This window comes from Bos grunniens, chromosome 3 (assembly GCF_055505025.1).
Source record: "Bos grunniens cultivar Pamir isolate PY7600 chromosome 3, Bosgru_T2T1.0, whole genome shotgun sequence".
In the NCBI taxonomy this organism is placed as follows: Eukaryota; Metazoa; Chordata; class Mammalia; order Artiodactyla; family Bovidae; genus Bos; species Bos grunniens.
The window spans coordinates 32,051,242-32,078,944 of NC_141167.1; the positions used below are offsets into that span (position 1 = coordinate 32,051,242).

At 45.8% G+C, this 27,703-nt stretch overlaps 1 protein-coding gene and 1 long non-coding RNA gene across 10 annotated transcripts in view; one reads left to right on the top strand and one right to left on the bottom strand.

The window, feature by feature from the left end:
- Positions 1 to 4,077, bottom strand: part of FYB2 (FYN binding protein 2) — a 123,367-nt gene extending 119,290 nt beyond the window's left edge. For 5 of the 8 annotated variants that reach the window (XR_015160061.1, XR_015160062.1, XM_086390183.1 and 2 more), the window contains exon 1: positions 3,835 to 4,077. Coding sequence is in view for 3 of the 8 variants with exons in the window: in XM_086390183.1 (XP_086246309.1) it covers positions 3,835 to 4,077 (243 nt within the window). In the remaining 5 variants the exon portion in view is untranslated. The remainder of the gene's footprint in view (positions 1 to 3,834) is intronic. The other 3 variants (XM_086390186.1, XM_086390184.1, XM_086390185.1) reach the window with 2 other exon arrangements.
- Positions 4,078 to 4,170: 93 nt separating this feature from the next.
- LOC147375428 (uncharacterized) lies at positions 4,171 to 10,207 on the top strand. 2 transcript variants are annotated; one of them, XR_015160064.1, is made up of 4 exons: positions 4,171 to 4,301; positions 8,009 to 8,318; positions 8,803 to 9,067; positions 10,069 to 10,207. It is a non-coding gene; the product is annotated as an uncharacterized LOC147375428 (long non-coding RNA). The 2 variants fall into 2 exon arrangements; XR_015160065.1 differs by lacking the exon at positions 8,009 to 8,318 and having other exon boundaries at positions 4,172 to 4,301.
- The last annotated feature ends 17,496 nt before the right edge of the window (positions 10,208 to 27,703 follow it).

Below are 27,703 nucleotides of genomic sequence, written 5' to 3' on the forward strand. Positions count from 1 at the left end.
TCGCACAGAGTCGGACATGACTGAAGCGACTTAGCAGCAGACAATGCTCATTCATCAAGAATTCAGGTACCACTTTCTAAGCTCCCCCACTGACAAGCAATCTCAGCTTAAAAATGCTAGGATTCTCTCTTGCCAAGACTGGGGAACTACTCAGCTGAGGGAAGGCACCAAGGTAGAACTTCATCAACCTCTGAACTATGTAACAAAGTATATTTTTAAAGAACTCTCTAGAGCCTTATATCCATGAGGGAGAATGATACTTTTATAACTAAAATAAAGAAAAAATTAATAGTTTCGGTATCTACTGTTGCAAAACAGACCTCACAACTGAGTGGCCTAAAACAATAACCATTTTTCCTTATCTCACAATTTAGCTGGGATAGAAATTTGAGCTAGGTTCAGTAGGGTGACCCTTTTGTTCCACAGGGTGGTGATAAAATTGCCACCAGTAAATGGGCTGGTCTGCAGAACCCTGGTTCTTTGTCATGCAGGAATGCTGGAAGGCTAGGTTTAACAGGAACTGTCAACCAGAGCCGACACGACTAAGCGACTTCACTTTCACTTTTCACTTTCATGCACTGGAGAAGGAAATGGCAACCTACTCCAGTGTCCTTGCCTGGAGAATCCCAGGGACGGGGGAGCCTGGTGGGCTGCTGTCTATGGGGTCGTACAGAGTCGGACACGACTGAAGCGACTTAGCAGCAGCAGCAGCAGTCAACCAGAGCAGCTGGTTGACAGATGTCTCCATAGACCTCTTACATGGGGGTTAAGGGCTGCAAGAATAAGGGTTCCCACAAACCAGGTAGAAGCTGCATAGTCCTTTACGACACAGCCTCTAAAGTCACATAATGTTACTTGTGTCACAGTCTATTGGCCAAACCAGTCATGATTCTGCCCAGATTCAAGGCAAGGGAACACAGACTCCACATCTTGATGGGAGGAATGTCAGAGAATGTGTAGCCAAGTTTGAAAACCGCCACAGCAACATATACTAAATGCTGCTATGCACCCAGCATTATGCCAAGCAATGAAAATTTTTTATGTTAATCATATTCCTAGCTGGGCCTCCCCCTCAAACTCTAAACTCAATATCTGTCTACTCAGCCCCTCAACCTATAATTTACTATGTCTAAAACTGACCCCCTGGTCTCCCTGCAAACCTGTTCCACCTTAAATCATCTCATTCAATGTCAACTACATTCTTCAAGGTGCTTAGGCTTCACACCCTAGCGTGGCTTTCTTTCACATTTTTTGTTTCATCCATCAGTTAATCTTGTTAAATCCACCTTTAATACATATCCAGAACCTAACCATTTCTAGTCACCTTCATTGCTAAGACTCTGGCCTGAGCCCCCATATTCTATTGCTTGAATTCAGGCAAGAGCCTCCTAACTGGTCAGCCAGCTTCTAATCCTGCTTCGTCTACCATCTAGTTTCTAAACAACAGCCAGGTGATCCTTTTAAAAAGCAAGCTGGATCATTCTCTTCTGCCACTCATTACACTCAGGTGCTCTCCATCTCACTCCAAGGAGCACCTGGAATTCCCACAATGGCCTCCAGCATCCTACGTGACCTGACCTCTACTTCTTCGCACGCACTCTCTCCTTTGATCTCTCCATGCTGGGCATCTTACTGAGCCCTTGAACACATCAGACAAGCTTCTGCCCCAGGGCCTTTTTGCACTTGTTTTGTATCCCTCTGCAGAGCGCTCTTCCCTACAAGATCCACAGCACCAAAGTCCTCACCTGCTTCAAGCGTCTGCTCAAATGGCACCTTGTACTGATGCTGTTCTTGAAACTATCCCATTTAAAATACCAGCCTCTCCTGCTCACTGCCTCAGAGTCTTCAAACTCTGCCTTACTCTGTGCTTCTACACTGAGTTCACCACCATTTGACCTAACGTGTGTGTGTCTTCACCAGTAGAACACAAGTTGTATGAAGGCAGGCATTTCTGGCTAGGTCATTGCTGCATCTGCAGCCCCTGAAGGAGGCCTAACAACACAATGCAGGTGCTTAGTTATGCATATGGACTGGTGTTTTGTTAGCTTTACAACAAATCCTTTTAAAATGAGAAATAACCCATATTTCTCTTTTGATCTTTTTCCCCCCTCTTTCTCTGAGCAGAAAACATTGCATAACCACATCAGCTTATCCCATAACTGCATTATCTTATCCCATAAAAATGCCATGAGCTAACATGCCCTTTGGTACATTTTTCTCTCCAGTTACCTAACATTCCCCCATTTTCCAGTTGTCATCCTTGCCGGCAATGCCTGGCTTATAGTTGGCACTCAATATTTGTTACTGACAAATCACAGCCCGTGCTTTGGCTCTGCTGCTTACCAGCTGTGTGATATTGGGTAACGAACAACATTCTGTTTCCTCCCTGTAAGAACTGGGGCAGAAAGCACTGACCTTGACCTCACTGTGTTGTTACCTAGATACACTGAAACAATGGAAGCTAGTGCATACCCCTGGCATATCAGAGAGGGCAAAATATAAGTTTGTTTCTTTTTATTCACAACCACACTGGATCTATTCACCCTGGCATTTTCCCATCAATTAGGAGTTTCTCAGAAATTGCTAAACTGTAGGATAGGGAGAGAATTCAGAGGAGGGGAGACAGACAGAAACCATACCAGCGTGCCTTTGCTCTCTCTTCCAAAACTCAGCTAGCTGGAATGGAGGGTCAGCCACAGAGACATGTGTCCACTGCCTTGGGACCAAAGGGAGCTTCTTCTGATCGGTGACCACTAAAATGGGTCCTCCATCCCCACGTACAACCAACTTCTGGGAAGGAAGTGCCTGACTCACAGAAGAAAATGACTTGACTCCAGATGCATAATAAAGAAGACAATGAAGGTGAAACACATCATTGCCCTGCCCCCTTGTAGAGAAACTGACTTATTTTAGAGAAGTAGGGAGGCGGTGGAGAATTAGAAAAGAGGAAAATATGGTCAGTCAGGTGAAAAAACTCTCCAACTAGGCAAACAGGATGTGGCCATCCATCTAAGCAGAAGGGAAGTTCACCTGCTCGGTGCAGGGCACTTCCCCAATTTTTGTTTTTTTTTTTAACAAACACCTCCAATCATCTCACTAGTTATTCTAGTAGTAATCCTATTTTACCAGTGAAGAACCAGAGGCTAAGGAAAATGAACTTACTGGCCCCAGGCCATACAGCTTATAAGAAGCAGAGCCCGCAGGAAAACCGCAAGCCACAGAAGAGCCCCTGCTGCTACTGCTACTGCTAAGTCGCTTCATTCTTGTGTGACTCTGTGCGACTCCATAGACTCCCCCATCCCTGGGATCCTCCAGGCAAGAACACTGGAGTGGGTTGCCATTTCCTTCTCCAATGCATGAAAGTGAAGTCGCTCAGTCATGTCCGACTCTTAGCGACCCCATGGACTGCAGCCTACCACGGTCCTCCGTCCATGGGATTTTCCAGGCAAGAGTACTGGAGTGGGGTGCCAGAAGAGCCCCTGCAGCCTGGCAAAAGGACAAGCAGACAGAGACCAACACTCACTGACACCCAGGCTGGGGGCTGAGTCGGGGGAGGGGAGGTTAGAAGCCTGGCTCACAGCGCTGGAGGTAGAGTCCCTCACGCCACCCCTCGAGACCCTTGCCCTTCAGCCTCCAAGGTGGCACAGGACAAGTACACACACCCCTTTTCCGCTTTCCACCACACCCCCGCCAGGCCAGGCCAGTGTGAGCTGGACGGCATGAAAGTGTACTCCTCTCCAGGAGGCGGGGTGCACAGGCAGCCTCTCCCCATGCTTTCTGCCGGGAGGAACTGGACGCACAAGAAAGCCCACGACCAAACCCGCCACGACTTACCGCTTCCATGACTTTCTTCCGAGGTAGAGTCTGGGAGACAAAACCGGCTTCCCAGAGCTGGATCCTAAGGCCAAGGGTACGTTTGGCTCTGCCAGCGCCTGCCAGGGAGCAAGCGCTTCCCCTGGCCGCCGCCGCGGAAACACCTGCGCTCAGGCTCCCCACCTGTCCCACCTGGGCGGCGGCTCCTCCCTCTGCTGGGGTTGGAGCGCTCTCGCCCGCGGCGGGGCGCGCGCCGGCCTCCATCCGCCGAGTTCGCAGGACCGGCACCTGCAGTGGGCAAGGGATCTTTCCGTCCAAAGATCCGCAGACTCTGGCGCTTCTCAGCCAGCGGCTCTGCCCGCTGTTCTCTCCCAGGCTGGTCCGCCCGTCGCCCTGCAGGGAGTTCACGCTGTGCCCTCGTGGGAGTAGCTGGTGAACAAGGCGGCTGGCGGGGCTCCGGTTAGGGCAGAAGGCTCAGGTCATACAATGTAATTTTTCTCGGTCACAGTTTCCGCCCCACTCCAGCCCTGCAGATGGGTGCTTTCCCTCTTGTTAACAACGGGGAAGCCAAAGCCCAAAGGGGACAGAGCCATCCAAGCTCACGGGGGATTTCAGGGAGCCAGAATGAGAGCTGTTAGAGCGGGACACCTGTTTTGGTCAGGCCCTATCTGAGCATGTGGATACATTATTCCACCCAAATCTTCCATTCACCCTGGGGAGGCTTATAATCCCATTTAAAACGAGAGAAGGAAACAGGATCCAAAAACCTGCCCCATGGTCACATAGGTGGTAAGTAGAAGGCTCAAGGTTTCAACACAGGTCTGGCTAATTCTAAAAGGATTTTGTTTTCTGGCTTCTGTGTGTGTGTGTTCGGGCTTTTGTTTGTTTTCTGACAGAGCTGGTGCTGGAAACCCAATCTCTGGTTGTTCAGAGCTCACAGCTGTCCTGGAGTGGGGTGGGTGGGGGGCAGCCAGAAGCTTGTTCTCTGTCTCAAGTACAGTCAGTGTGACTTTTCTTGCTTTGTTAGGCCAGGTTCCCAAGAAGTGAAAAGCCTGCCCTACCCTGTCCAGAGAAAAGGGGGGGTGGGGAAGCAGGTGAGAAAACTCAGTTAAGTGCCCTTTCTTCTAACAGGTGGCTCCCAGACAGAGCTGATCATCTCAGCTGCCAGCTGTGTTAAAACTATAGGCTTCAAGGCCCCCGGGGCAGACAGGAAGACAGGAGCACCCTCTTCTGGTCTAGGGTCTGGGAATCTGAATTTTAATCAGATTTTTAGGTCAAGGTGTTTTAATAATAAATGACTCACAGATCTACCTTTTATCTCATGAGTCAGCACACAGACACATACACACTACAATTTAAAATTTTCAAAACAATAATTGCTCGTGCTGTGTGTGATCACACTGATATTTTCTATTTTCTGAGCCTCGATGTGCTATTTAATTAAAAAAATCAATGGTCAGCCCACCCACTCCATTGATTTCACAGTTTGCTCCACACTGTAGTGGTGTGGGCTCTGCCCACCAACAGATGGGGGTGCCACTCCTGCAAGCTAAATGAGGCACAAGCCCAAGATTCTCTGTAACTTTCCCTCCAAGCCCAGCCTTCACTCAGGTCATATGTTTACCACATATGATGAGAAATCATGGGCAGAAGCTCTCAGGAAAGGAAGCATCCTCCCAACCCCAGGTGATAATTAGGTTGTCAAATACCTTTTGCTCTTAATGCTAGGGCACCCCCTGGTGGCTTCAGGCCAGCCTACAAAGACAGAGGGATGGAGTAGGTAGGTCAGAAGGGCTTTCATCTCTCTGGACCTGGCCAGACTGACAGCTCTGTACTTCTGGTTTGGTTTAGGACAAGTTACCGTGGTAGGTCAAAGGATGTCGTGGGCACTACTTATTGGTAGCTGTTAGGAGTGTTTTGCAAGTGGGCTTAAGAACTGTGACTCTTGGAACTCAGTAGGATCCCCTGTTATTACCTTATGATCCTCTAGGTGCTAAACTCAGTTTCGCCACTAGATGTTGGCCTTGGGATTCTCAACAAACCCCTGAGATGTATGTTCCTGGTGTGTACAACTAGATAAGAGGGCTGACAATGTTGGCTTGAGGATTACTGTGCCAGGCAAAAATCTCTACAGTGCTTACTGCTAAATAAGCACCAAAAAGTTCCTCTCTTCCTTGTTTCTTTTCTCCTCAATTCATGGTGGCTATGTCACTGTCAAAATGCCCATGCTACATTTGGATGTACTGATGAAGGAACACTTTTATTTCCCTGTAACGATCCCAGTTGGCTCGGGAGCCCCCATCCCATGAGTAAGCAGCCCTTTGCATTCAGCTTGGTAGGAGAACGCACACACGCTTACGGAGGGGAGAGGCAGAAAAGAAGGTTCATAGTGGAGACACTGTGGATAGGGGGATTGGGGATGTGAAGTTTGAGGTTTGATCTAAGTTTAGATCTCATCACTTCACGGCAAATAGATGGGAAAACAATGGAAACAGTGACAGACTTTATTTTGAGGGGCTCCAAAATCACTGCAGATGGTGACTGAAGCCATGAAATTAAAAGATGTTTGCTCCTTGGAAGAAAAGCTATGACAAACCTAGACTGCATATTAAAAAGAAGAAACATTACTTTGCTGACAAAGGTCCGTCTAGTCAAGGCTATGGTTTTTCCAGTAGTCATGTATGGATGTGAGAGTTGGACCGTAAAGAAAGCTGAGTGCCGAAGAATTGATGCTTTTGAACTATGGTGTTGGAGAAGACTCTTGAGAGTCTCTAGGACTGTAAGGAGATCCAACCTGTCCATCCTAAAGGAAATCAGTCCTGAATATTCATTGGAAGGACTGATGCTGAAGCTGAAACTCCAATACTTTGGCCACCTGATGCAAAGAACTGACTAATTGGAAAGGACCTTGATGCTGGGAAACATTGAAGGTAGAAGAAGGGGACGACAGAGGATGAGACAGTTGGATGGCATCACCATCTCGATGGACATGAGTTTGAGTAAACTCCAGGAGTTGGTGATGGACAGGGAAGCCTGGGATGCTGCAGTCCATGGGGTCACAACAAGTCGGACACGACTGAGTGACTGAACTGAACTGAACACTTCAGGAAAAATAATTCAACTGAAGAAAGAACTGTGGGGTCCTCCTATACCGGAAGGTGGTGGGTGGCCCACTGTGATCTGCACTCAATCATGGAGCAGGAAATGACTGACCGAGTTTGGACTCTCCTGGGGAACAGTGCCCCAGACGTTACAAATGTCACCTTATTTAGTTTTTATTGTGATTCTCATTTTCCAGTGGAGGAAAATGAGCCACAGACCAATGAAAGTCACTGATCCAGGCTAAGGCAGTTAATAAATGGGAAAGCAGACACTGCAATCCAGGCAGTCTGGCTCCAGAGCCCACACTCACCACCCCTCTGGTTGCTTCCACTTGCATCCTTGAGAAACAGAGACTCATAAACACAGAATCTGAGAGCTTGGAGGGTTATTTGAACCGTCTTATCATTCGCTAAGAACGCTTAGCAGATCCTTGGGCTAAAGTTAGGCTCCATATCTTATGGGTATTGCTGTCTTTCAAGCCCCTAGCTTCAGTTTGCTCCTCCTTGTAGTGGGGATAATGGACCATACTCACCAATGAGGTCTTGTCCATTCTTGGGCATACTGAGCAGTAGAAATCAGTATTTCCAGCACGTTCTTCATGATTCCAAACCTTACTTTCAGTCCTGCACGCTGCTTGTAGCTTTTTAGTGTTTCCATTCATGTCTCAGTTTTCATTTCTTAGCAAACATATTGCTTACACTTTGCACCATAAGTAAGGGTTTGTAGCAGAATACTGTGATATTAAAAAAAGGGAGATTTAAGTAATATCCACAAATGGGCAATGCTGTGCATTCACCTCTTCCTAGGGCAAAGCTCTGAGCAGTATTCGTGGTGTGAAGACAAAGCTGGAGCATATTGATTGTCAGAATCAGGATGTGCTGCTGAAGCAACCCATTATTAATATTAAAATTATTATTAGTTACATTAATCATTTCTGAGGATTTCCAGTGCAGTGTGTGATTTATTTATGTATAATTTATATCCTGACTACTTTCAAAAGGGAGAGAAGGAAAGATGAAGGGAACCTCAATTTATTGAGAATCCATTGTGTAACAAGCTACATGGTTTGCGTATATTTTCTTCTGTTCCTCAGGACAATGTGAGATAAGAGAGGTTATCTCTGGTGGACAGGTGAAGCACATGAGACTCAGAAAGGTCAAGGAAAATCCCCCGGCCATGCAAAGTCCAAGTCTGACTCTCTGTTTTGACTCTACTCTACCCTCACCCGTGGCTTCTTCCTCCCCTCCATGATGCATCCAGAAGAACTTGAAGGACTGGGCAATACAGAGCCAAATAAAACAGAATGATTAAACAGAAAGATAAAAGCCATACCGAGGACAGGGTGGATGGGAAGGCAGAAAGGATTGATGAGCAGTGTGGAAACATGAAATGATTACTACAAGGTATGCAATTATCTAAATGGAAATCATTTAAGGGTAAAATACCTCAAATTATGTTAGGAGATGTGTGGGTTCAAGAAAGGGTCTGCTTCCTTTCTACCAGTTTGTGAAAACTGTACAAGCCAGATGATTTGTCTTTTTTTCTGAAAGGAAGCTCACATCTGAATTTTGTGCTTATCTAAGTCATCATCTTAATAGTATATTATAATTTAGTAAGAGCTTTTTTGAAGGATGCTAAATAAACACAACCAAGGCAAGTTGCTTTCCCTTTAACAAACATGACTAAGGCAAGTTGCTTTCCCTTTAACAGCCTTTTATCAAGAATCTGAGCATCTAGTTTGTGTTGAGTTCTGCTCGGAACTGGAAACATAGCAACCCTTTAGGCTCTTGTAAGGAAGCCATCTCCCTCTATTAACTCCAGTTACATTATGTATGCATCACTCAGATGAATTATTAATATGTTTTTTCCGATCTGCTTATCTTGTAGAGATCAAAGGAATACCATTCCTCAGTGGGAAGGAGCTGGGCTTGCCTGGAAGTAGGGAATTGTTCCCAATATCAGTCACGCCCATATCCCATCATCCAGAAAAGGAGTTCTTCAGATGGGCAATTCTATCAGGAAACTCTCTGTCTCTCTTTGGTCATGTTTCCTTGGGAAACACAGGAATACCACATGGAATACCACATGTGGCACAGGATTACCACATGATTGCAACTCGGAGGCTCGGAGTACTGAGGAAGGAGTGGCACAGGTCAATTGGCATATGACTCGTGAATCATAATTTGGGTTAGCTGATTTTACATGTATTTGAAAGCTCAAATCAAAGGGTAAGAGTTAGATCTGTTTGCCTTGCAAGGCGTTATGGAGGAATAGCTTCTCTCCTCCACGCATATAGCCATCCCCCTGCCTCTAATCACTCCCCCACAAATGCCATGCTTTACTTTGTGGACTTGAGACACATGTATGGCATTCCTGGATAGGACGGGTCAGATGGCCCCTGACCTGTGGCTGCAGGACAGAAGTGTGGCAGGCAGGTGGTCCTATGGAAGACTCAGCTGAAGATGCATAAAATCCATTTATAAAAAAGCAAATGAGCAACTGTAGATTTCTCTGTATTTATTCCTCATATATCATTCCCCAGTCTTTGGTAAAATCTAATATAATTTGATATTTAGCTTCAGCTTTGGAATAGTGAAAAAGGAAGCACCTTTGATCTACATTTGGGATGAAGTGTTAAATAAAGAGCAGTGTCCACTGAGGTCAGCATGGGTACTGATTAACAAGAGACTCACAGTGCTGACGAGCGGAGAAGGCAATGGCACCCCACTCCAGTACTCTTGCCTGGAAAATCCCAAGGACGGAGGAGCCTGGTAGGCTGCAGTCCATGGGGTCGCACAGAGTCGGACACGACTGAGCAACTTAGCAGCAGCAGCAGCACAGTGCTGATGAGCCTGGAGGAGGAGGGATAGAAAACTCAAGGTTCTGAGATATAGCTACCTCTTCTGGTAGCTAAATAATATGGAGGTTATTTTACTAAGGGAGTAAGATGAGCAGAGAAAATGCTTGTATTCACCAAATCCCAATTCTTTCTCCCTTTCTTGGGTGTCTGAGAAGGCTATATTTTCCAACCTCCCTCGCAATTAGATTTGGGTGTATGACTAGGTTCTCATTGATGGGATGTGGGGAGAGTAGTGGATGTTACTTGTAGGGCTGCCTGCTCAGTGGTCCACTTTCTCTTTTCTCCTTTTGCAGTAATCTCAGAAGAGTGGAATCACAAGACAGAAGGATCCTGGATCCCAAAGTCTGTTCTTTTAAGAGAGCTTCTAAGGAGACCTATCCAGTAGTCATCAGATTTTGATATAAATAAACCTTTGCTGTATAAAGCTTAAAATCAGGGGGTTATTTGTTAGTGCAGCATAGCCTATCTTATTCTGACTAATGCAGTTATTAGTGAGCTGTAGTAAAACTGGCAGTGAGCTGGCAGGAAAATAAGAGAACATAGCAAGAGTTGGGTCAGGAAATAGGGAAACGAATCCTTAGGGGGATTTAGCCAGCTTCTTGAGGATTTAATTGAAGACCAGATTTCTATGCTTAAATGTCATGATCTGGGCTGTTAGAAATAACAACAGGCACCCTTTATGTATTGAGTGCTTGTTTTGTATCAGGCACAATGGTCACTACACATATCAAATTTCCTTTGTACATTAAATATATATATATATACCATTCAGACTTTTCAATAATCTTAAGAGTTAGATGTCATTATCCCCTTTATATGGATGAAGAAACTGAGGCACAAAGAGACTGCGAGTTTTTCCTCTGTTTTCCACAGCCTATAAGAGGCAGAATTAGCTTCAAATCCATCTGTTCTACTGGAGTCAAGTCAAGTGCTATTAATCACAATGCTATAGGCAGTAGCCAAGCTAAAGCTCACAGAGGTGGCATCACTGTGATTCTAGGACAGGGACTGTATCAGTTAGCTAAAGGATTATTGACAGCATCCTGAGATAGACTTCAGCATCTAGGGCAAGAAGTTGTAGCATTTAGATAATTTATTAGGGCAGTGGGAATGCAAACTAGGGTTTAAGGCCTTACAGAGGAGGGGAAAAATGAGTAAAAATCAAGAATAGAGGCAAATGTTTAATCAGTGGAACAAGGTACACACAGCAATGACTGGGTGACAGCTGAGGCACAACAGCACACCGGTGATGGAAAATGTATCCCAGGAGACAGTGGACACGAGACCAGAGCAGCAGGATTAGCACCAGCCCTTCTTCCCCTGCTGGTGTGGATGCCCCTACCATCCTCCTACTTGGTTAGGAGATGCTAAGGGTCTGAGCAGACCTGGGCCTGGTGGTCAAAGGCCTCTAGACCTACTCAGTGTATAGCAGGGGCAGGGGGGGAGATGGATGAGAGGGGATTCTGGCCCTAGAGGCACTCACTTGTGAACAGATCAACTAAAACCATACAACTGGGGCTTCCCTGGTGGCTCAGTGGTAAAGAATCTACCTGCCAATGCAGGAGACACGCGTTCAGTCCCTAACCCAGGAAGATCCCACATGCTGCGGAGCAGCTAAGTCTGTGTGCCACAACCACTGAGCTGCAATTACTGAGGCCTACTCGCTCTCAAGCCCATGCTTAACAAGAGAAACTACTGCAATGAGAAGCCCACACACTGCAGCTAGAGAGTAGCCCCTGCTTGCCACAACTAGACAAAAGCCCACACAGCAACCAAGACCAAGAATAGCCAAAAGATAAAAGAAAAATAAATAAATATTTAAAAACACTATTATATCCCATTTGAAATATGGAGAAAGCAAATATACTGGGTATTTGATTTTTGACCAATCCTGGCTCAGGCAATTACAAGCTTTCCTTCAACCGAGTGACTCATGTCTTTGACCCTCAACTTTTTGATCTATAAAATGGGTCTAACAAACTCAATCCCACAGATGGTTCTGGTACAAAATGGTACACAGTAATATAAAGAATAACATACAGTAATTGACCCCTAACAGGCACTCAGTAAAGGCTGGTTCCCTCCCCTCTTCCCTCTCCATAAAGAAGGAGGTATCTATCTCTGCCCAGAGGTTGGAAAGAGGCTTCAGAGTCAAAATAAGTCTTGATCTTAGTCCTAGGGTAGTCAAGGAGGGGACGTCTAGGGGGAGAGAGTGCATTGTGCAAAGCCTTGGCTTCAATCATCAAACCTCCTATGTAGGCCCTTTAGGAGGGAGAAAAGTCTTAAAAAACTTGGTCTCCACTTTCAGGAGTTGCTGTTCCTGACCCTTCATCATCCTGAAAGCAGCCCCATGATGGCACATTCTTTTCTGCTCTAATGCTATTTTCTCACTCACTAACTACATTGTCAGGGTGGCCAGGACTTCAGGCTCCATGCTGCCAAAAGCTGGTGCAGCAGCTTGTAGGGAGGTGGGTTGCAGCCAGGGCCCCCCGCCTGCCCAGCCCCACCTCAATCAAGTCTGAACGAGGGTGTTGGATGGGACAGGCCATTTGGCCCCTGTTCAGGTTGCAAGATAAGAGTCTTTTGTGGTCGAAATGAAGGGCTTCCTGGGGAGGGGGGTGACATATGTCAAAGAGAACTTGTTTCCCACTCTTTCGCAGAGCAGAGGAGGCTGCTCCAAGCCAGGTGAAACACAGCAGGAAGGTCAGTGTGCTTATTCAAAGGCATTTCTCACCATGGCATTTAATCACCTATATAAACATTTGTTGAGTTGAATTACCTCATTCAGTGCTCACAGCCAGGGCACATAATAAATCCCCATTATACAGATGAGGGAACAGAAGCTCAGAGAAGGACCTGAAAGGATTTGATCAGGATTAGATTAGGAGGGAGTGGCATGTAGAGGAGAGGAGGAAATTGAGAAGGTTGGAGAAAAATGTTACAAACAAGTAACTTTGAACCTGGAAGCTCCAGCTCACCGAGACCCATCCTTTCCCTTGGCTTCTGCCTACATCCTGTGTCCACATCCAAATCCCCAGCCCTGCATTCATTCAAAAAATACTGACCTCATCTTGACTCTGAGCTAGGTTAGGCCAAGACATTCAGTGGAGAAGAAAACACACACTGTCCTCACCGCAATGGAGCCTGCAGTCTAGTGAGGGGGTCGGGCATTTAACAAACCAGTGAATCGTCATCTGATGCTTCACACTGTAAGAGCTGTGAAGGAAAACAGGGAGCGCAATAACAACTTCACAGAAGGTAGTCAAAGGGTCTAAGTCATAACTGAATTCCAGACCCATTCATTCATTCATTCACCCCACAAATATTTATTGAGCACCTCCTCAGTGTGTTGAGCGAGGCACTGTTCTATATATTGAGGACTCAGCACTGATCCACTTATCCAACTATCTGCTGGACTGCTCACCTGGGCATTCCACAGACACCTCATACTCAACACAGTCATAACTAAGCCAATGACTTGATCCCCTAAACCCGCTCAAATGGTGTCAAGTTCATCTACTTTCCAAAGCAGAAACCTTACTTTTTATTTTATATTGGAGTATAGCTGATTTGGGCTTCCCTAGCAGCTCAGACGGTAAAGCATCTGTCTGCAATGCAGAAGACCTGGGTTCGATCCCTGGGTTGGGAAGATCCCCTGGAGAAGGAAATGGCAGCCCAGTCCAGTATTCTTGCCTGGAAAATCTCATGGACTGCGGAGCCTGGTAGGTTACTGTCCATGGGGTCGCAAAGAAGTTGGACATGACTGAGCGACTTCACTTTCGCTATAGCTGATTTACAATGCTTTGTTAGCTTCAAGTGTACAGCAAAATGATTCAATTATACATATACCTCTTTTTCAAATTATTTTCCCATTTGGGTTATTACAGAATATTGAGTAGAGTTCCCTGTACTATACATAGGTCCTTGTTGATTATTTTATATGCAGTAGTGTGTACATGTTAATCCCAACTTCCTAATTTACCCTTCTCCCCCTTTTCCTTTTGGTAACCATAGTTGTTTTCCAAGTCTGTGAGTCTGTTTCTGTTCTGTAAATAAGTTTGTATTAATCTTTTAGATTCCCCATGTAAGTAATATCATATAATATTTGTCTGTTTGGTTTACTTCATTTAGTATGATAAACTCTAGGTCCATGCTTATTGCTGAAAATGGCATTGTTTCGTTCTTTTTATGGCTAAGTAATATTCCATTGTATATATATGTAACGTCTTCTTTATTCATTCATCTGTCAATGGACATTTTGGTTTCTTCCATGTCTTGGCTATTGTAAATAGTACTGAACATTGAGGTACATGTATCTTTTCAAATTAGAGCTTTCTCAGGATATATGCCCAGGAGTAGGAAATGGCAACCCACTCCAGTGTTCTTGCCTGGAGAATCCCAGGGACGGCAGAGCCTGGTGGGCTGCCGTCTACGGGGTCACACAGAGTCAGACATGACTGAAGCGACTTAGCAGCAGCAGCAGCATTTTGGTGTGAGGCAATTGAAGTTTTCTGACACAAAAGTGGCCAATCCTTTCCCTCAGGAGGCTTACAGTCTAGTTTCACCTAAGAAAATGACAAGACCACTCAAAAACATCTCTCCAACTAGTTTTCTTCTCTCCATCTCCTATTGTCGCTTCCCAGGTGGCTCAGATGGTAAAGAATCTGCCTGTAATGCAGGAAACCTGGGTTCGATCCCTGGTTTGGGAAGATCCCCTGGAGAAAGGAATGGCAACCCACTCCAGTATTCTTGCCTGGAGAATTCCATGGACAGAGGAGCCTGGTGGGCTACAGTCCATGGAGTCACAAAGAACCTTTGACTATATATATGGGTCACAACAAACTATGAAAAATCCTTAAAGAGATGGGAATACTAGACCACTTTACAAGCCTCCTGAGAAATCAGTATGCAGGTCAACAGTTAGAACCAGACATGGAACAATGGACTGCTTCCAAACTGGGAAAGGAGTACGTCAAGTATGTCACCCTGCTTATTTAACTTATATGCAGAGTTCAGTTCAGTCACTTAGTCGTGTCAGGCTCTTTTCCACCCCATGGACTGCAGCACACCAGGCCTCCTTGTCCATCACTAACTCCTGGAGTTCACCCAAACTCATGTCCATCGAGTCCGTGATGCCATCCAACCATCTCATCCTCTGTCTTCCCCTTCTCCTCCTGCCCTCAGTCTTTCCCAGCATCAGGGTCTTTCCCAAGGAGTCAGTTCTTCCCATCAGGTGGCCAAAGTATTGGAGTTTCAGCTTCAACATCAGTCCTTCCAATGAACACCCAGGACTGATCTCCTTTAGGATGGACTGGTTGGATCTTCTTGCAGTCCAAGGGACTCTCAAGAATATTCTCCAACACCACAGTTCAAAAGCATCAATTCTTCGGCACTCAGCTTTCTTTATAGTCCAACTCTCACATCCATACATGACCACTGGAAAAACCATAGCCTTGACTAGACGGACCTTTGTTGGTAAAGTAATGTCTCTGTTTTTTAATATGCTATCTAGGTTGGTCATAACTTTCCTTCCAAGGAGTAAGCGTCTTTTAATTTCATGGCTGCAATCACCATCTGCAGTGATTTTGGAATCCAAAAAAATTAAATCTGCCACTGTTTCCCCATTTATTTCCCATGAAGTGATGGGACCAGATGCCATGATCTTAGTTTTCTGAATGTTGAACTTTAAGCCAACTTTTTCACTCTCCTCTTTCACTTTCATCAAGAGGCTCTTTAGTTCTTCTTCACTTTCTGCCATAAGGGTGGTGTCATTTGCATATCTGAGATTATTGATATTTCTCCCAGCAATCTTGATTCCAGCTAGTGCTTCTTCCAGCCCAGCGTTTCTCATGATGTACTCTTCATATAAATTAAATAAGCAGAGTGACAATATACAGCCTTGACATACTCCTTTTCCTATTTGGAACCAGTCTGTTGTTTCATGTCCAGTTCTAACTGTTGCTTCCTGACCTGTATATAGGTTTCTCAAGAGGCAGGTCAGGTGGTCTGGTATTCCCATGTCTTTCAGAATTTTCCACAGTTTATTGTGATCCACACAGTCAAAGGCTTTTGCAGAGTACATCACGCAAAATGCTGGTCTGGATGAAGCACAAGCTGAAATCAAGATTCCCAGGAGAAATATTAATAACCTCAGATATGCAGATGACACCACCCTTATGGCAGAAACCAAAAAACTAAAGAGCCTCTTGATGAAGGTGAAAGAGGAAAGTGAAAAACCTGGCTTAAAACTCAACATTCAAAAAACTAAGATCATGGCATCTAGTCCCATCCCTTCATGGCAAATAGATGGGGAAACAATGGAAGCCGTGACAGACTTTATTTTCTTGGGCTCCAAAATCACTGCAGATGGTGACTGCAGCCATGACATTTTAAAAAGCGTTTGCTCCTTGGAAGAAAAGCTATGACCAACCTAGACAGCATACTAAAAAGCAGGGACATTACTTTGCCGACAAAGGTCCGTCCAGTCAGAGCTATGGCTTTTTCAAGTAGTCATGTATGGATGTGAGAGTTGGACCATAAAGAAAGCTGAGCACTGAAGAATTGATGCTTTTGAACTATGGTGCTGCAGAAGACTTGACAGTCCCTTGGACTGTGAGAAGATTAAACCAATCAAAATCCTAAAGAAAATGAGTCCTGAATATTCACTGGAAGGACTGATGCTAAAGCTGAAACTCCAATACTTTGGCCACCTGATGGGAAGAACTGACTCATTTGAAAAGACCCTGATCCTGGGAAAGATTGAAGGTGGGAGGAGAAGGGGATGACAGAGGATGAGATCGTTGGATGGCATCACCAACTCAATGGACATGAGTTTGAGCATGCTCCAGGAGTTGGTGATGGCATGGGGGTGTCCATGGGGTCACAAAGAGTCAGACATGACTGAGCAACTGAACTGAACTGACTGATCCCTATTATGGGAGGAGGGAGGCTTAGGCTGGCGGTCCCCCTGCTGTAGGATGCCCTTTGCATGAAATCTCTCTCCATAGAAGCCCTTTTTCCTGTCACTTTAGCAAAATTTTATTGTAAGTAACTTTTAAACCAGGCACTCCCAGACTCTATTCATCTGCAACCCAAGCACACCTTTCAAATCTTTTAATCACATAATACTTTGCCTAACAACTTATCAGTTCTTTCCATAGACTGAAAGGAGGAGTGAAGAATAAGTAATTAACAAATGACCAGATGGCTTCCCTAGCTTCCCCTTCAGTAATCTCCCAAACTGTGTGAACAAGACAACATCTAAAGAAAGATCACAAGGAGTCAACGAGCCTGCACGCAGTTGGGGATGGTGATAAGTCTGATCCCCTATCTCAATGCTCAACCGAGATTACTTTCTCTTTCCTTATAAAAGTTTCACGATCAAGCAGAATCTCTGGAGATAGTTTTGGGGGGACACTGAATCCACCATCTCTCCACATTGCCAGCATTGTGATTAGAGGCACTTTTCCCTTGCTACAAACTTTTGTGAGTACAGCAAGTCCCCTACAAACGAAACTTCAAGTCGTGAACTTTACAAGATGCTGTGAACTTTCAAAGATGTGCTTGCATATCCAATCATGTAAGTTAGTTGGCCGGTAGGTTTACTGTACTGTAACATTAAAAATGTTTTATTTTTTGTGCTTGCTTTGTTTTTTATGTGTTATTTGTATGAAAAGTATTATAAACCTACTACAGTACAGTTTTATATAGCCAATTGTGTTATCTGGGTACTTAGGTTAACTTTGTTGGATTTATAACAAACTGGACTTATGAATGCACTCTTAGAACAGAACTCATTTGTATGTAGGGGACTTACTCTATGGATTTTGTAAGTAGTGAGCAACAAGCAAGACTCCTAATCTAATGACACTGCCTCTAACATCCCACCTCCCCTCAGATAAGCTTTCTTAGTGGCACCTGAGTGGTCTTCCCCATCACAAACCTGACCATACAGTGAAAGTAAAAGTGTTAGTCACTCAGTCGTGTCTGACTCTTTGTGACCCCATGGACTGTAGCCTGCCAAGTTCCTCTGTCCATGGAATTCTCCAGGCAAGAATACTGGAGTGGATAGCTATTCCCTTCTCCAGGGGATCTTCCCAACTTAGGGATCAAACCCAGGTCTCCTGCATTGCAGACAGACTCTTTCCCATCTGAGCCACCAGGGAAGCCCCTCTGACCATGTATCTACTCCACTATCAAAAACCTCCTCTGGCTCCGATGCCATAGATGCTCTCCCAGGACACACAGGCTTCAGAATTGGCCTCGTGGAGCTTCTGCAGCCCCTGTCACTCGACTCCACACGCTGCCATCAGAGTTTATTCCCGGGCCCACAGTGCCATTTCTTGCTTCTGGATGTTTGCCTATTCCATTTCCTTTACCTGGAATGCCATTCTTGGCATCCCTGCCATTCACCTGGCCACCCCTCCACTTTAGCCTTCCAGAGTTGCTGCATCTGGCCATTCCTGATGACTTCAGGCAGGGTGATATACTCCACCCTCTGTTCCCACAGTTCCCTCATCATTTACTTCACAACCCAGCTGTGACTACAGAGCCGGTCCTGTAGAAACATGGGTAACCTCTCTGAGTCCACTACAAACTCCCCACCCCTCTGGGATGTCTGAGAATCTTCAAAAAGGGCTTCTGAGGTGTCCACCAAGCAGGAGGGAGTCAGCCGCAGTCACCACGTGGCATTCACTGAGGGCTCCCTTTCTGGCCCTGGCTCCTCCTTGCTGAGTCCAGGGCCTATAAAATGGGTAGAGGAACCACCACCCAGGGTGACCACCCAGGAGGACACCAGTGTCCTGAGGCTGACCTTGAATCAGACAAGGTGGAAAGAACTTCCCACGTGTAAACACATTCTCCCAACTACACTAACTTTATTGTAAAAATGATGAGGAAGCTGAGACTCAGTGAAGTTAGTCACAGATCAAGGTCACCAGGCTGGGAAGTGTGTGAGCTGGGATTAGGCCTGTCTCCTCACCCAGGGCACATATTCATCAGTGCTGAGTGTGGACGCACATAGACTGTCGGGGCTCCAGCTCAACCCATAAACTGCCTTTGGCCCTTTCTTCCCAGGTCTGTCTTCACTGAGTAGACGGGAGCACCTTCGAGGGAAGGGATTGTATCTTATTGACTTTTATCCTCTGTATCCAACTGAATGCTGGGCCCACAATACATGTTTCCTCCATAAATCCGTTACCTTTCAGGGGAGATGTTATGAAATTGTATTATTTTCCTTTTCTCCCTTGAGTGCTAAGCTTCTTCCCAACAGCTGGTCAGCCTCATTTACAGCCAAGTCACGTGGGTCAAAGTGATTTGCGAGACGCTGTGTGGGGCAGGAAGGGGCAAGAAGTTGGGTGGCACCCCCCCTCTTCCTGGAGCAGAAGCATTAACCTGCCCCACTCCCAGATCCCTTCCAAATGCCTGGTTTGTAGTATTCACTTGGCCTCCAGACCATGGCAATAAAATGATGGTCTGGGCAGCGCTGAGGAGACCATCCGGCTGTGTGCTGGTCTCACGCACAGGGGAGCATTTTAGCAGCCAGGCTAATACTTGAATCTTCCACTTTGGCCACAAATGTGCATCTTCCGTTTTATCTGCAAATTGCACTGGGCTCTGGGAATCACTGTAAATTGGCCTGGCTCTGGCTGAAGTCACAGACAGACCTGAAGAGCGGAGAGATTATGAATCCTCCACCGTCGTCCTGTGGGTCCCGGCCAACAGGCTGGGCTTGCTGGATTCTGCAGCTGTTCTCATCCTGATGATTCACTCTGCACCCGATGTCTTCACCATCTGTCAGCAACGCAGAGGCCATGCAGGACTGAGTGTGGGTAAACTTGAACAAGGGGTTAGGGTGGGGGAATCCATCTAGGAAAAGTGGATAGGGCTCGAAAACAAATATTAGGGGTGGCAGAAGGAAAGAGAGTGACAGGAAGGGTCATGAAACTGTCTCAGAAAGTAAAACATAAACATTATATATGACAGGTAAACACGGCCGTCTGTTCATCCATTCACTGATGGCATTCACTGCACCAACCATTCTCAGTCAGGACCCAATTAGGAAAAATGAAATCACTCTGAATGTTTGAAACAGAAGGGATCTAACACAAAGAACTGGTTACACCAGGGATAGAAGAACTAGAACCAAAATGAGGACCACAAGGAAACCCAGAGATTCTCAAAAGTTGGGACATAACAAAGAGGAGGTGGTGTTATCAGGGCTCAGGCTGGATCCGGCAGAGGGTGAGAGAGAAATGGCCATTGGCACATTAACCTCCTAGGGCTTCTACAGAAAAGAGGCAATTAGCCTGGTGTCTCCCTTCCTCCCATCCTATCTCCGGTCATGCCTCCTACTGGCCAAATGTTTTTCTCAAGATCAAAAAAAGAGAGAAAGAGTAACAAAGTACCTTTTTGTGTGTGTATGGAAGGGGTTAGAAAACTTGGAGGAGATGACAGATGAGCCAGGTCTTGAGTGAGCCTTGAGAGAATGAAGAGAAAGCAGGGAAGGGACATTCAGGAGAGGCGATGACAGGCCCAGGACCTCAGCTTCAGGAGAGGGGCCAGTGTTCCCAGGGAGCAGAGAGAATCTAAGAGGGTGGGCAGAAAAGCAGGCAAGAGGGGGCCACAGCAGAACACAGGGGCAGCTCGAGGCCTGAAGGGTTTGCTGAGCTCAGAGTAGCCTGGAGGCCTGGGGAATTCAGCTGCAGGGTGACAGAGGGTGGTAGTCAGATGATCGCCATTGTAGAGGAAGAGTCTAATACCCCAAGATCCTCTCTCCTCCTGCTAAGCCAGTGGGGAACTCCAGTGTCCCCCTGGGTGCTCATATTTTACATTTATTCAAAATAAGGTTGGAATTCTCTGGCCTGGTGATTGTCTTCTGAGCTCAAGATACTATATTTGAAAAGGCACACCTCTGCTTTGAAGGATTGTGCTTGTCCAGTCACAACTGTGTCCCACCCTTTGTGACCCCATGGACTGCAGCACAGCAGGCTTCCCTGTCCTTCACCATCTCCTGAAGCTTGCTAAAATTCATGTCCATTGAGTCGGTGATGCCATCCAACCATCTGATCCTCTGTCGTCCCCTTCTCCTCTTGCCCTCAGTCTTCCCCAGCATCAGGGTCTTTTCCAATGAGTCAGCTCTTTGCATCAGGTGGCCAAAGTATTGGAGCTTCAACTTCAGCATCAGTCCTTCCAGTGAATATTCAGGGTTGATTTTCTTTAGGATTGAGTGGTTTGATCTCCTTGCTGCCTAAGGGACTCTCAAGAGATTCACCTTTTTGCAAACTCGCAGGAGATTGGGAATCCCTCAGAGGAAGAGTATGGTTAGACACGTCACTGTGCTTTTGTGGCCCAAACTGAGGTGTAATTAATGCAATTTGAGCTATGGTTACATCACTGGAATGTGAAGATCACTTCTCTAGGTGACTGCAGTACTCATTCTTACATCTAAGGAGTCTGTTTAAAAGTCAGTCTCATTATTTTATGATTGAGCATCATATGATTTAGTTTAGGCATGAGGAGCAGATGAAAAGGACAGCCCCTCCCACTGGTATAGCATCTTAGGCTTTTTAAAACACTTGCACAAAATCAAAGGAAAGTGCAAAGAAATAAATTATTCTTGAGACTTTTTTTTTTTTTTTAACACTGCACTGTCAAGAGAGACAGGAAGTCAATATCCAAGTATATTTCAAGAAGTCAATATCTGAGGATATTTTAGGGAACTCATTGTCAGAGGTTTGGAAGTTGAATACCATAACATCCAGTTATTTTACAGATTCCTGAAAGGTTGGGTGATACTTAGAGTGATCACAAAATAACATTTACTCCTACAACTTATCTTTTTTTTTTTTTTTGCTTCAAAGAAAATAAACATACCAATTTTAGTACATGCTTTTTGTAGCTAGCATTCATTTCCCCCTGCTTCCTCTTTTTTTGTGCTTGAAAATATACTTTTAAAAAATGTATGCACTCATTCTTCCCAAGTGATGTAGGGAAAAGTAGAGGTGATCCCACCCGTAGTTCCAGGTATGGGTCTTGATTGACAGGTCAACAGTATGTGCCCTTAACCTCAACAATTGGTTCAGTGGTGATAATGTGATCTAAACCAGTCCAGAGGAGGCAGATGATTCTCAGAATACTGGAATGAGACTTCTTCTTGCTCTCAAAGTACACTAGGAGCATGCGGTAGTGGGGACTACTGACAGCCACCTTTGACCATCAGGAGAGTCGGGTTTAGAACACCTGAAACTCATACAACATTGTAAATCAATTGTAATTCAATAACAAAAAATTAGGCTTACCAGGCAGAAGAAAGAACACAGGTTCTTGGAGTTGTTGGATAGATTAAATCAGCACTAAGGCTTAATCTACACTTGAAATTTCTAGCTCTGGGAGCCAATAAAATCCCCATTTGGCTTGCCAGTTGGAGTTGGGTCGTCTTTTTCCTGTGATAGAAATCTGTGTAATAACAATAAAAATTCTTTTGTAGAATGAAAATATTGCTTATGTGAGAAACAACTGCTTTTTAACCAGCATTTATTGAGCCCCAAGTCTGTGCCAAATGTTTTCACATACATTGTTTCATTGAATGTTCACGCATTATCTTTATTTTTAGTTGACAAAAATGTGGCTGTAAGAGGTGACTTGCTTTAGAAGGATAATTAACACTGGCTGTTGCAACAACTCTCAAGTTGTGGTTGCTTAGCATATGTAAATTTATTTCTTGCTCACATCATAGTTTGAAGGCAATCAAGTGCTTTTCCTAAGTGAGTGTCCTTAAGTGATGACTCATGGTTCTAGCTTACTTCCCTAACCCTGACATCCTGGAATGTTCTGTTCCGATGGTGTGAATACAGAGACAGTGCCAAAAATCACTAGGGAGCTCCAGGAATAAGGTCTAAATGGGCTTGTCATTCTGCCTGCATCCCATTGGCCAGAACTCAGTGGGTGGCTCCCAGTTGTAAAGTGTCTTCCTCCGCGCTGAAGGGAAGACGGAGCCCGTCTGTCTGTTACCCAGTGGAGGGCCATCTCAGGACCTAGCCTACCACAGTTTGTAAGCAGAGGTGGGATTCTGAGCTTTTGCTCGGTCGTGTCCGACTCTTTTGTGACCCCATGGACTGTAGCCCATTAGGCTTCTCTGACCATGGAATTTCCCAGGCAAGAATACTGGAGTGGGTTGCCATTTAGCACAGCCAGGATTCTAAGCTAAGCAATGCATTCCCACGGCCTTCTATTTCTCCAGTTTCTTCTTTTTCCTCTAACACCCCCTCCCGTCTCATACACTTTCACGTTTTTGTTAATTCCCTCAGTAAGCAGTTACATAAAGGTCAATTTGTATTTCTTTTCAGTATCTTCTTAAGGAAAGAAGAAACTCTCAGCTTCCCTGACATTTGGTAAAACCACAGAAGCTGTTACTACCTCAGAGAAGTGCTCACTGCATGATAATGTATATGAGGGATTGATCATTTACTTATCCTCAAAGCAGATGGACTTTATAAGGAGAAGTGCTCTGTAATGCAGACATGACTGTGAAGAATAAATCAGATTTCTTTGTGTACTTAGGGGAGAAAGAATTATTCAAATGCCAGTGTCTGCAGTTTTGGGTCCATTTACTGGGTCCGCAATCCCACACGGTGGCCACAAGGGGGAGCGCTAGCCCCATCTCTGCACAGGCAGCTATTTTTGGAGGCTGCTTCTAGCCTCAAGGAAGAAGCCAAAGAAATAAAAGACTATGGTATTTTTTTTTTTTTTTCAAATCGGACCAACTTATAAATTATTTGTGAGTCCAATAAAAGGCAATTATCAACATTTCCTACTATTTCAAGAGTAATATATTCTATGCTACAAAAAGATTCAATTATTTCCACGGCTATGATTCAGACAATAGAAATCGGAAGCAACCACAATCAAAAAAAAAAAAAAAAAAGATTGTAATCCTGTGTAAATCTCTGTCTTCAAAACTCAAATCAGAGGATGTGAATTCTGGCCCTGGTGGACATGAGATATTTGCCCTGAAGGCAGTGGAGTTTGATGGGCTTGGGGGAGGTAGCTGGAAGTGTGTGTATAAGTGTGTATGTGTGTGTGGTTGTGTGAGTGTGCGTGCACATGTATGCCTACAGTGAATTTGACTTACTCTTCCCTAGCACAGGGGAGGTAGGATAGAATAATCTCGTCCAAACAACTAAATAATGAACATTATAGAATTATTTTAGGAAGTATGGTTTTATTCTTTTCATACCAAGTAATGGAGCTCAGAAGATCCCGCTTTCATAAACCAGGTTGTTGTGTGAAGACAGGCCCTTCTGCCGTCTCCAGTCAATCCCCTGAGCAGCACTCTGGCTAAGCAGCAACCTGTGTTAATGAGACAACCATGGTCCCTGGCTCCAGAGAGACAGAGCCTGAATCTCACATCTGTGGGCCAGCAAAAGTGAGACTATGGGCAAATTACTTAACCTTTCTGATCTGCAGTTTCTGCAAAGCCCATCTCACAGAATAACCATAAAGATGAAATGAAATGGGATACATAAGTACCTATCACATCACGAGTGGACAGTGAATATCAGCTTTCTACTCTGATAAGCCCCCTTGTTTTCCTAAGGATGGCAACAAATAAGTCTGAACAGAGCCTGGTTCTCCACTTCCACAAATTCTAAGTCTGTGGACCTGGATTCAGGAGAACTTACTTAGAAGGCACAGTGGGAGGTCTCTCCCTGAATGCCTCAGCTCTGGACCACACAGCCTATTTGTTGGGGAGTGCAGTCTCCAGGGCACCCAGGCATGTAACTGAGCTGAGAAGGCTTTCTCAAGCACAGGGACCAAAGAAGGAGAGAGTGGGAAAGAGAACAGGTAAAGCCCATGTTCCCCACCAGCTGCCACGGTTACTTAGACACCCTTTCCTCCACTGTGTGAGAAGCACAACAGGACCTGGTGAAACTGAGAGCCTCAGCTAGCATCAGGGAACTGGGGCATGCCGAGTGCTGGCCTGGAAGCAGGGAGCATCACAGGCATCCTGCAGTCACCAGGACTCTGGGGGTGGGGTGGGGGTGGGTGGAGTCACGTCAGCACCCCAGCCCTGACAGAAAACTGATGATCCTAAGGAGGAAGGTCCCCATGCCACAGGGACCACCAGCACACTGTGGAGAGCCCAGAGCCAGCTCCCCATCCTCAGAACTGGTCCTGACGCTCAGCTCTGTTCCCTCCCACTCCTCCTGGTCTGATTCCTGTTTGTGAACTTGTGTTCATCACAGCTGCCCAGACTCAGGCCCCCCTCCCACCTTCTACCTCCCTCAGTGTTTTTCTCGGCCCCCGGAGGCTGACCCACACAGACTGAACCCTCAGGTTGTAAAGCGCCAGTGGGAACACCAAAGGTGGGATAAGAAGGAGGTTGGGCATTTCTGCCCAACATCAGTGATACTTGGAGCATCACTGCACTTCACCACCCTCCTCCTGGCACCATGCCCTCTGCGCTCACCTTTCCTCCAGTCATCTGGAGATAAGGGCTTCCTGCGCTTGCAAATCTCTAGGTGCCTCACTCCCCCTTGTCAGCTTCCTCAACTCTGTCCACCCCTCCCTAAGAGGCCCTGTTGTTCAGATTCATTTTTGAATGACCTGAGCTGAATCCTGATTTCCACGAGGGCCCTGATGCATATATCATCCCTTTGTGCAGATTTATTTATACATTATCTTATTTTATAAAGGAGCTTATCAGGATATATACCACATGAAATCACCACAGTTAAAAGTGGAATTAAAAGCCACGGGTACCAGGGCATGTGCTTCCCTGGTGGTTCAGATGGTAAAGGATCCACCTGCAATGCAGGAGGCCCAGGTTCAATCTCTGGATGGGGAAGATCGCCCTGGAGAAGGGAATGGCTACCCACTCTAGTATTCTTGCCTGGAGAATCCCATGGACACAGATGGTACTGGCAGGCTACAGTCCATGGGGTCACAAAGAGTTGGACATGACTGAGTGACTAAGCACGTACCAGGGCATGCATTGGAATTAAAGATAAAACTAAGACAACTGCACGCATAATAATCTCTCCCCTAGATCAAGCAGGGCACACATGCAGCCCCTTGGTTTCCAAATGCCCACAGATTCTCACATCTATTAAGTTCCGAGTCTATAAAATACAAATAAGCCAATTACCCTGCACACACAAAAGTGTGTAGAGATAGGGGTTTTAGCAGCATTCTCTTAGCTGTAATAAAAAGAGGATTGTGCAGACAATGTCAAAAAGGGAAGGAAGCGGGCAGGGTGTCACTGTAAGGATGGGCTTGGCCGTGAGAAAGAGGCGGATATCTTGGGAATCTAAGAGCAGGAACCAGAGTGTGGCCGGGCCCCCCAGTCGTGACTGGAATCCAGGGCCCCTGCAGAACCTTCTGGAAGGAATGGTTGGCATCCATACTATGTTCTGTGGCTAGCACAGCTAAACTGTGTCCAAAGACTGGATTCTCTCTGCTTCTCTTTATGCCAACACTTGTCTATGGTCTTCCTCACAGCTTCTGCTTACCCAGACTTCCACATCGTCCCGACTTTTGTCTGCACGTCATGTTGGTTTTCCAGGGTCTCTGTTCTACCTGACAGCCTTTCTCTTGGCTTCCACCTGTCTTAGTTTCTGCTACTCATAATTGTATTTTCCTTACATCTTTTAATTTGGCTTCCCCAGAGTGAAAATCTGATTGGGCAGCTCACTTCTCTCTGGGTGGAGTTTTCCACGTTTGGCCACATCAGAGCCGGCCTTTGGGCAGGTGTCTGCTCTTAGTGCGGTCACAGGCTCCCAGGGTGTTGTGTGCTGAACAGGGCAGCTCAGGGGCTGGGTGTGTGTGGGCAGAGCTGTGGACAAGCGCAACGCTGTCAATCATCCGTGCTCATCATAAAGAGACTATGAATGATTTGCAAACATCTGTTGATTCTGGTAGCCTCAGGCCCCTGGGAGTCTCTGCTATGGCTCCATCCTCTGTAAGGAATTCTTTTGCTGATCTACTCCAGCCTCAAGAGCAGGATGCATACAGCAGAGGGAACATAACCTGGACCAAAAAAGCAGGCACTGCGGTTTGGTGAGGTCGTTGGTTCCCAGCATACCAGACAGTGACCTAGAGACTGCAAGAGAATTCCCAGACACCATCTGCTCATGAGGACAGAGCCAGTTCCAAACTGACTCAGAACCTGGAGAAGGTGAGCTGTGGATGGAGATCCCAGAGGGCGCTGGCTGAGCCTGGGGCAGTCAAGCGCTGTCACTTAGCCAGCCTGGATGAGGAGGCCCTCTTTCCTGTGGACTGCCGTCAGAGGAGAACTCACCCCATGGGGTTTAGCAGTGTCAACGATGGTAGAATGGAAATCCCAGCACTGCCCCATATGAGCTGTGTGACCTTGAACAAATTACTTGATTATTGAACCCGTTTCTGCATGCATAAAATGCAGGCAATAAGATCTACCTTTTGGAGCGGAAGCAAGAAGTCCATGATAGAGTGGTTATTAAGTCCTGGGAGACTGAGCTCTCAGAAGTGGATAGTAATTTTTATGATTATGAGTATTACTGGAACTGCTGACCGATTTTCTAATATTTGCTCCCAAATATTAGATTGGACTTAGGCTCCCAAAGACTTAGGAGGGAAATAATCTTTCCAACTAACGTGGGTAGTCTTGCTACTGATGATGAGGTGGATATAGCATCTTGAGTTACATAGGGCTGGCTGGGCACTTCATGCAGCCCACTTGGCTGTGAGTTGAATATTGGTGAAACTGAGCTCTGGAAATAAGTTTTTTAAAAAGGCAGCAGTACAAGAAAAGATAACAGTTCTCCCCAGAGGCACAGCAGGCTAGAAAGCATTTTCTTGCATGGAGTTGCAATGGTGGCTGGGTCCACCATAGCATCCCCCTGCCTCTGGAATCCAGGAGGGTATGAGAGAAAGCACAGGCAAGCTTGA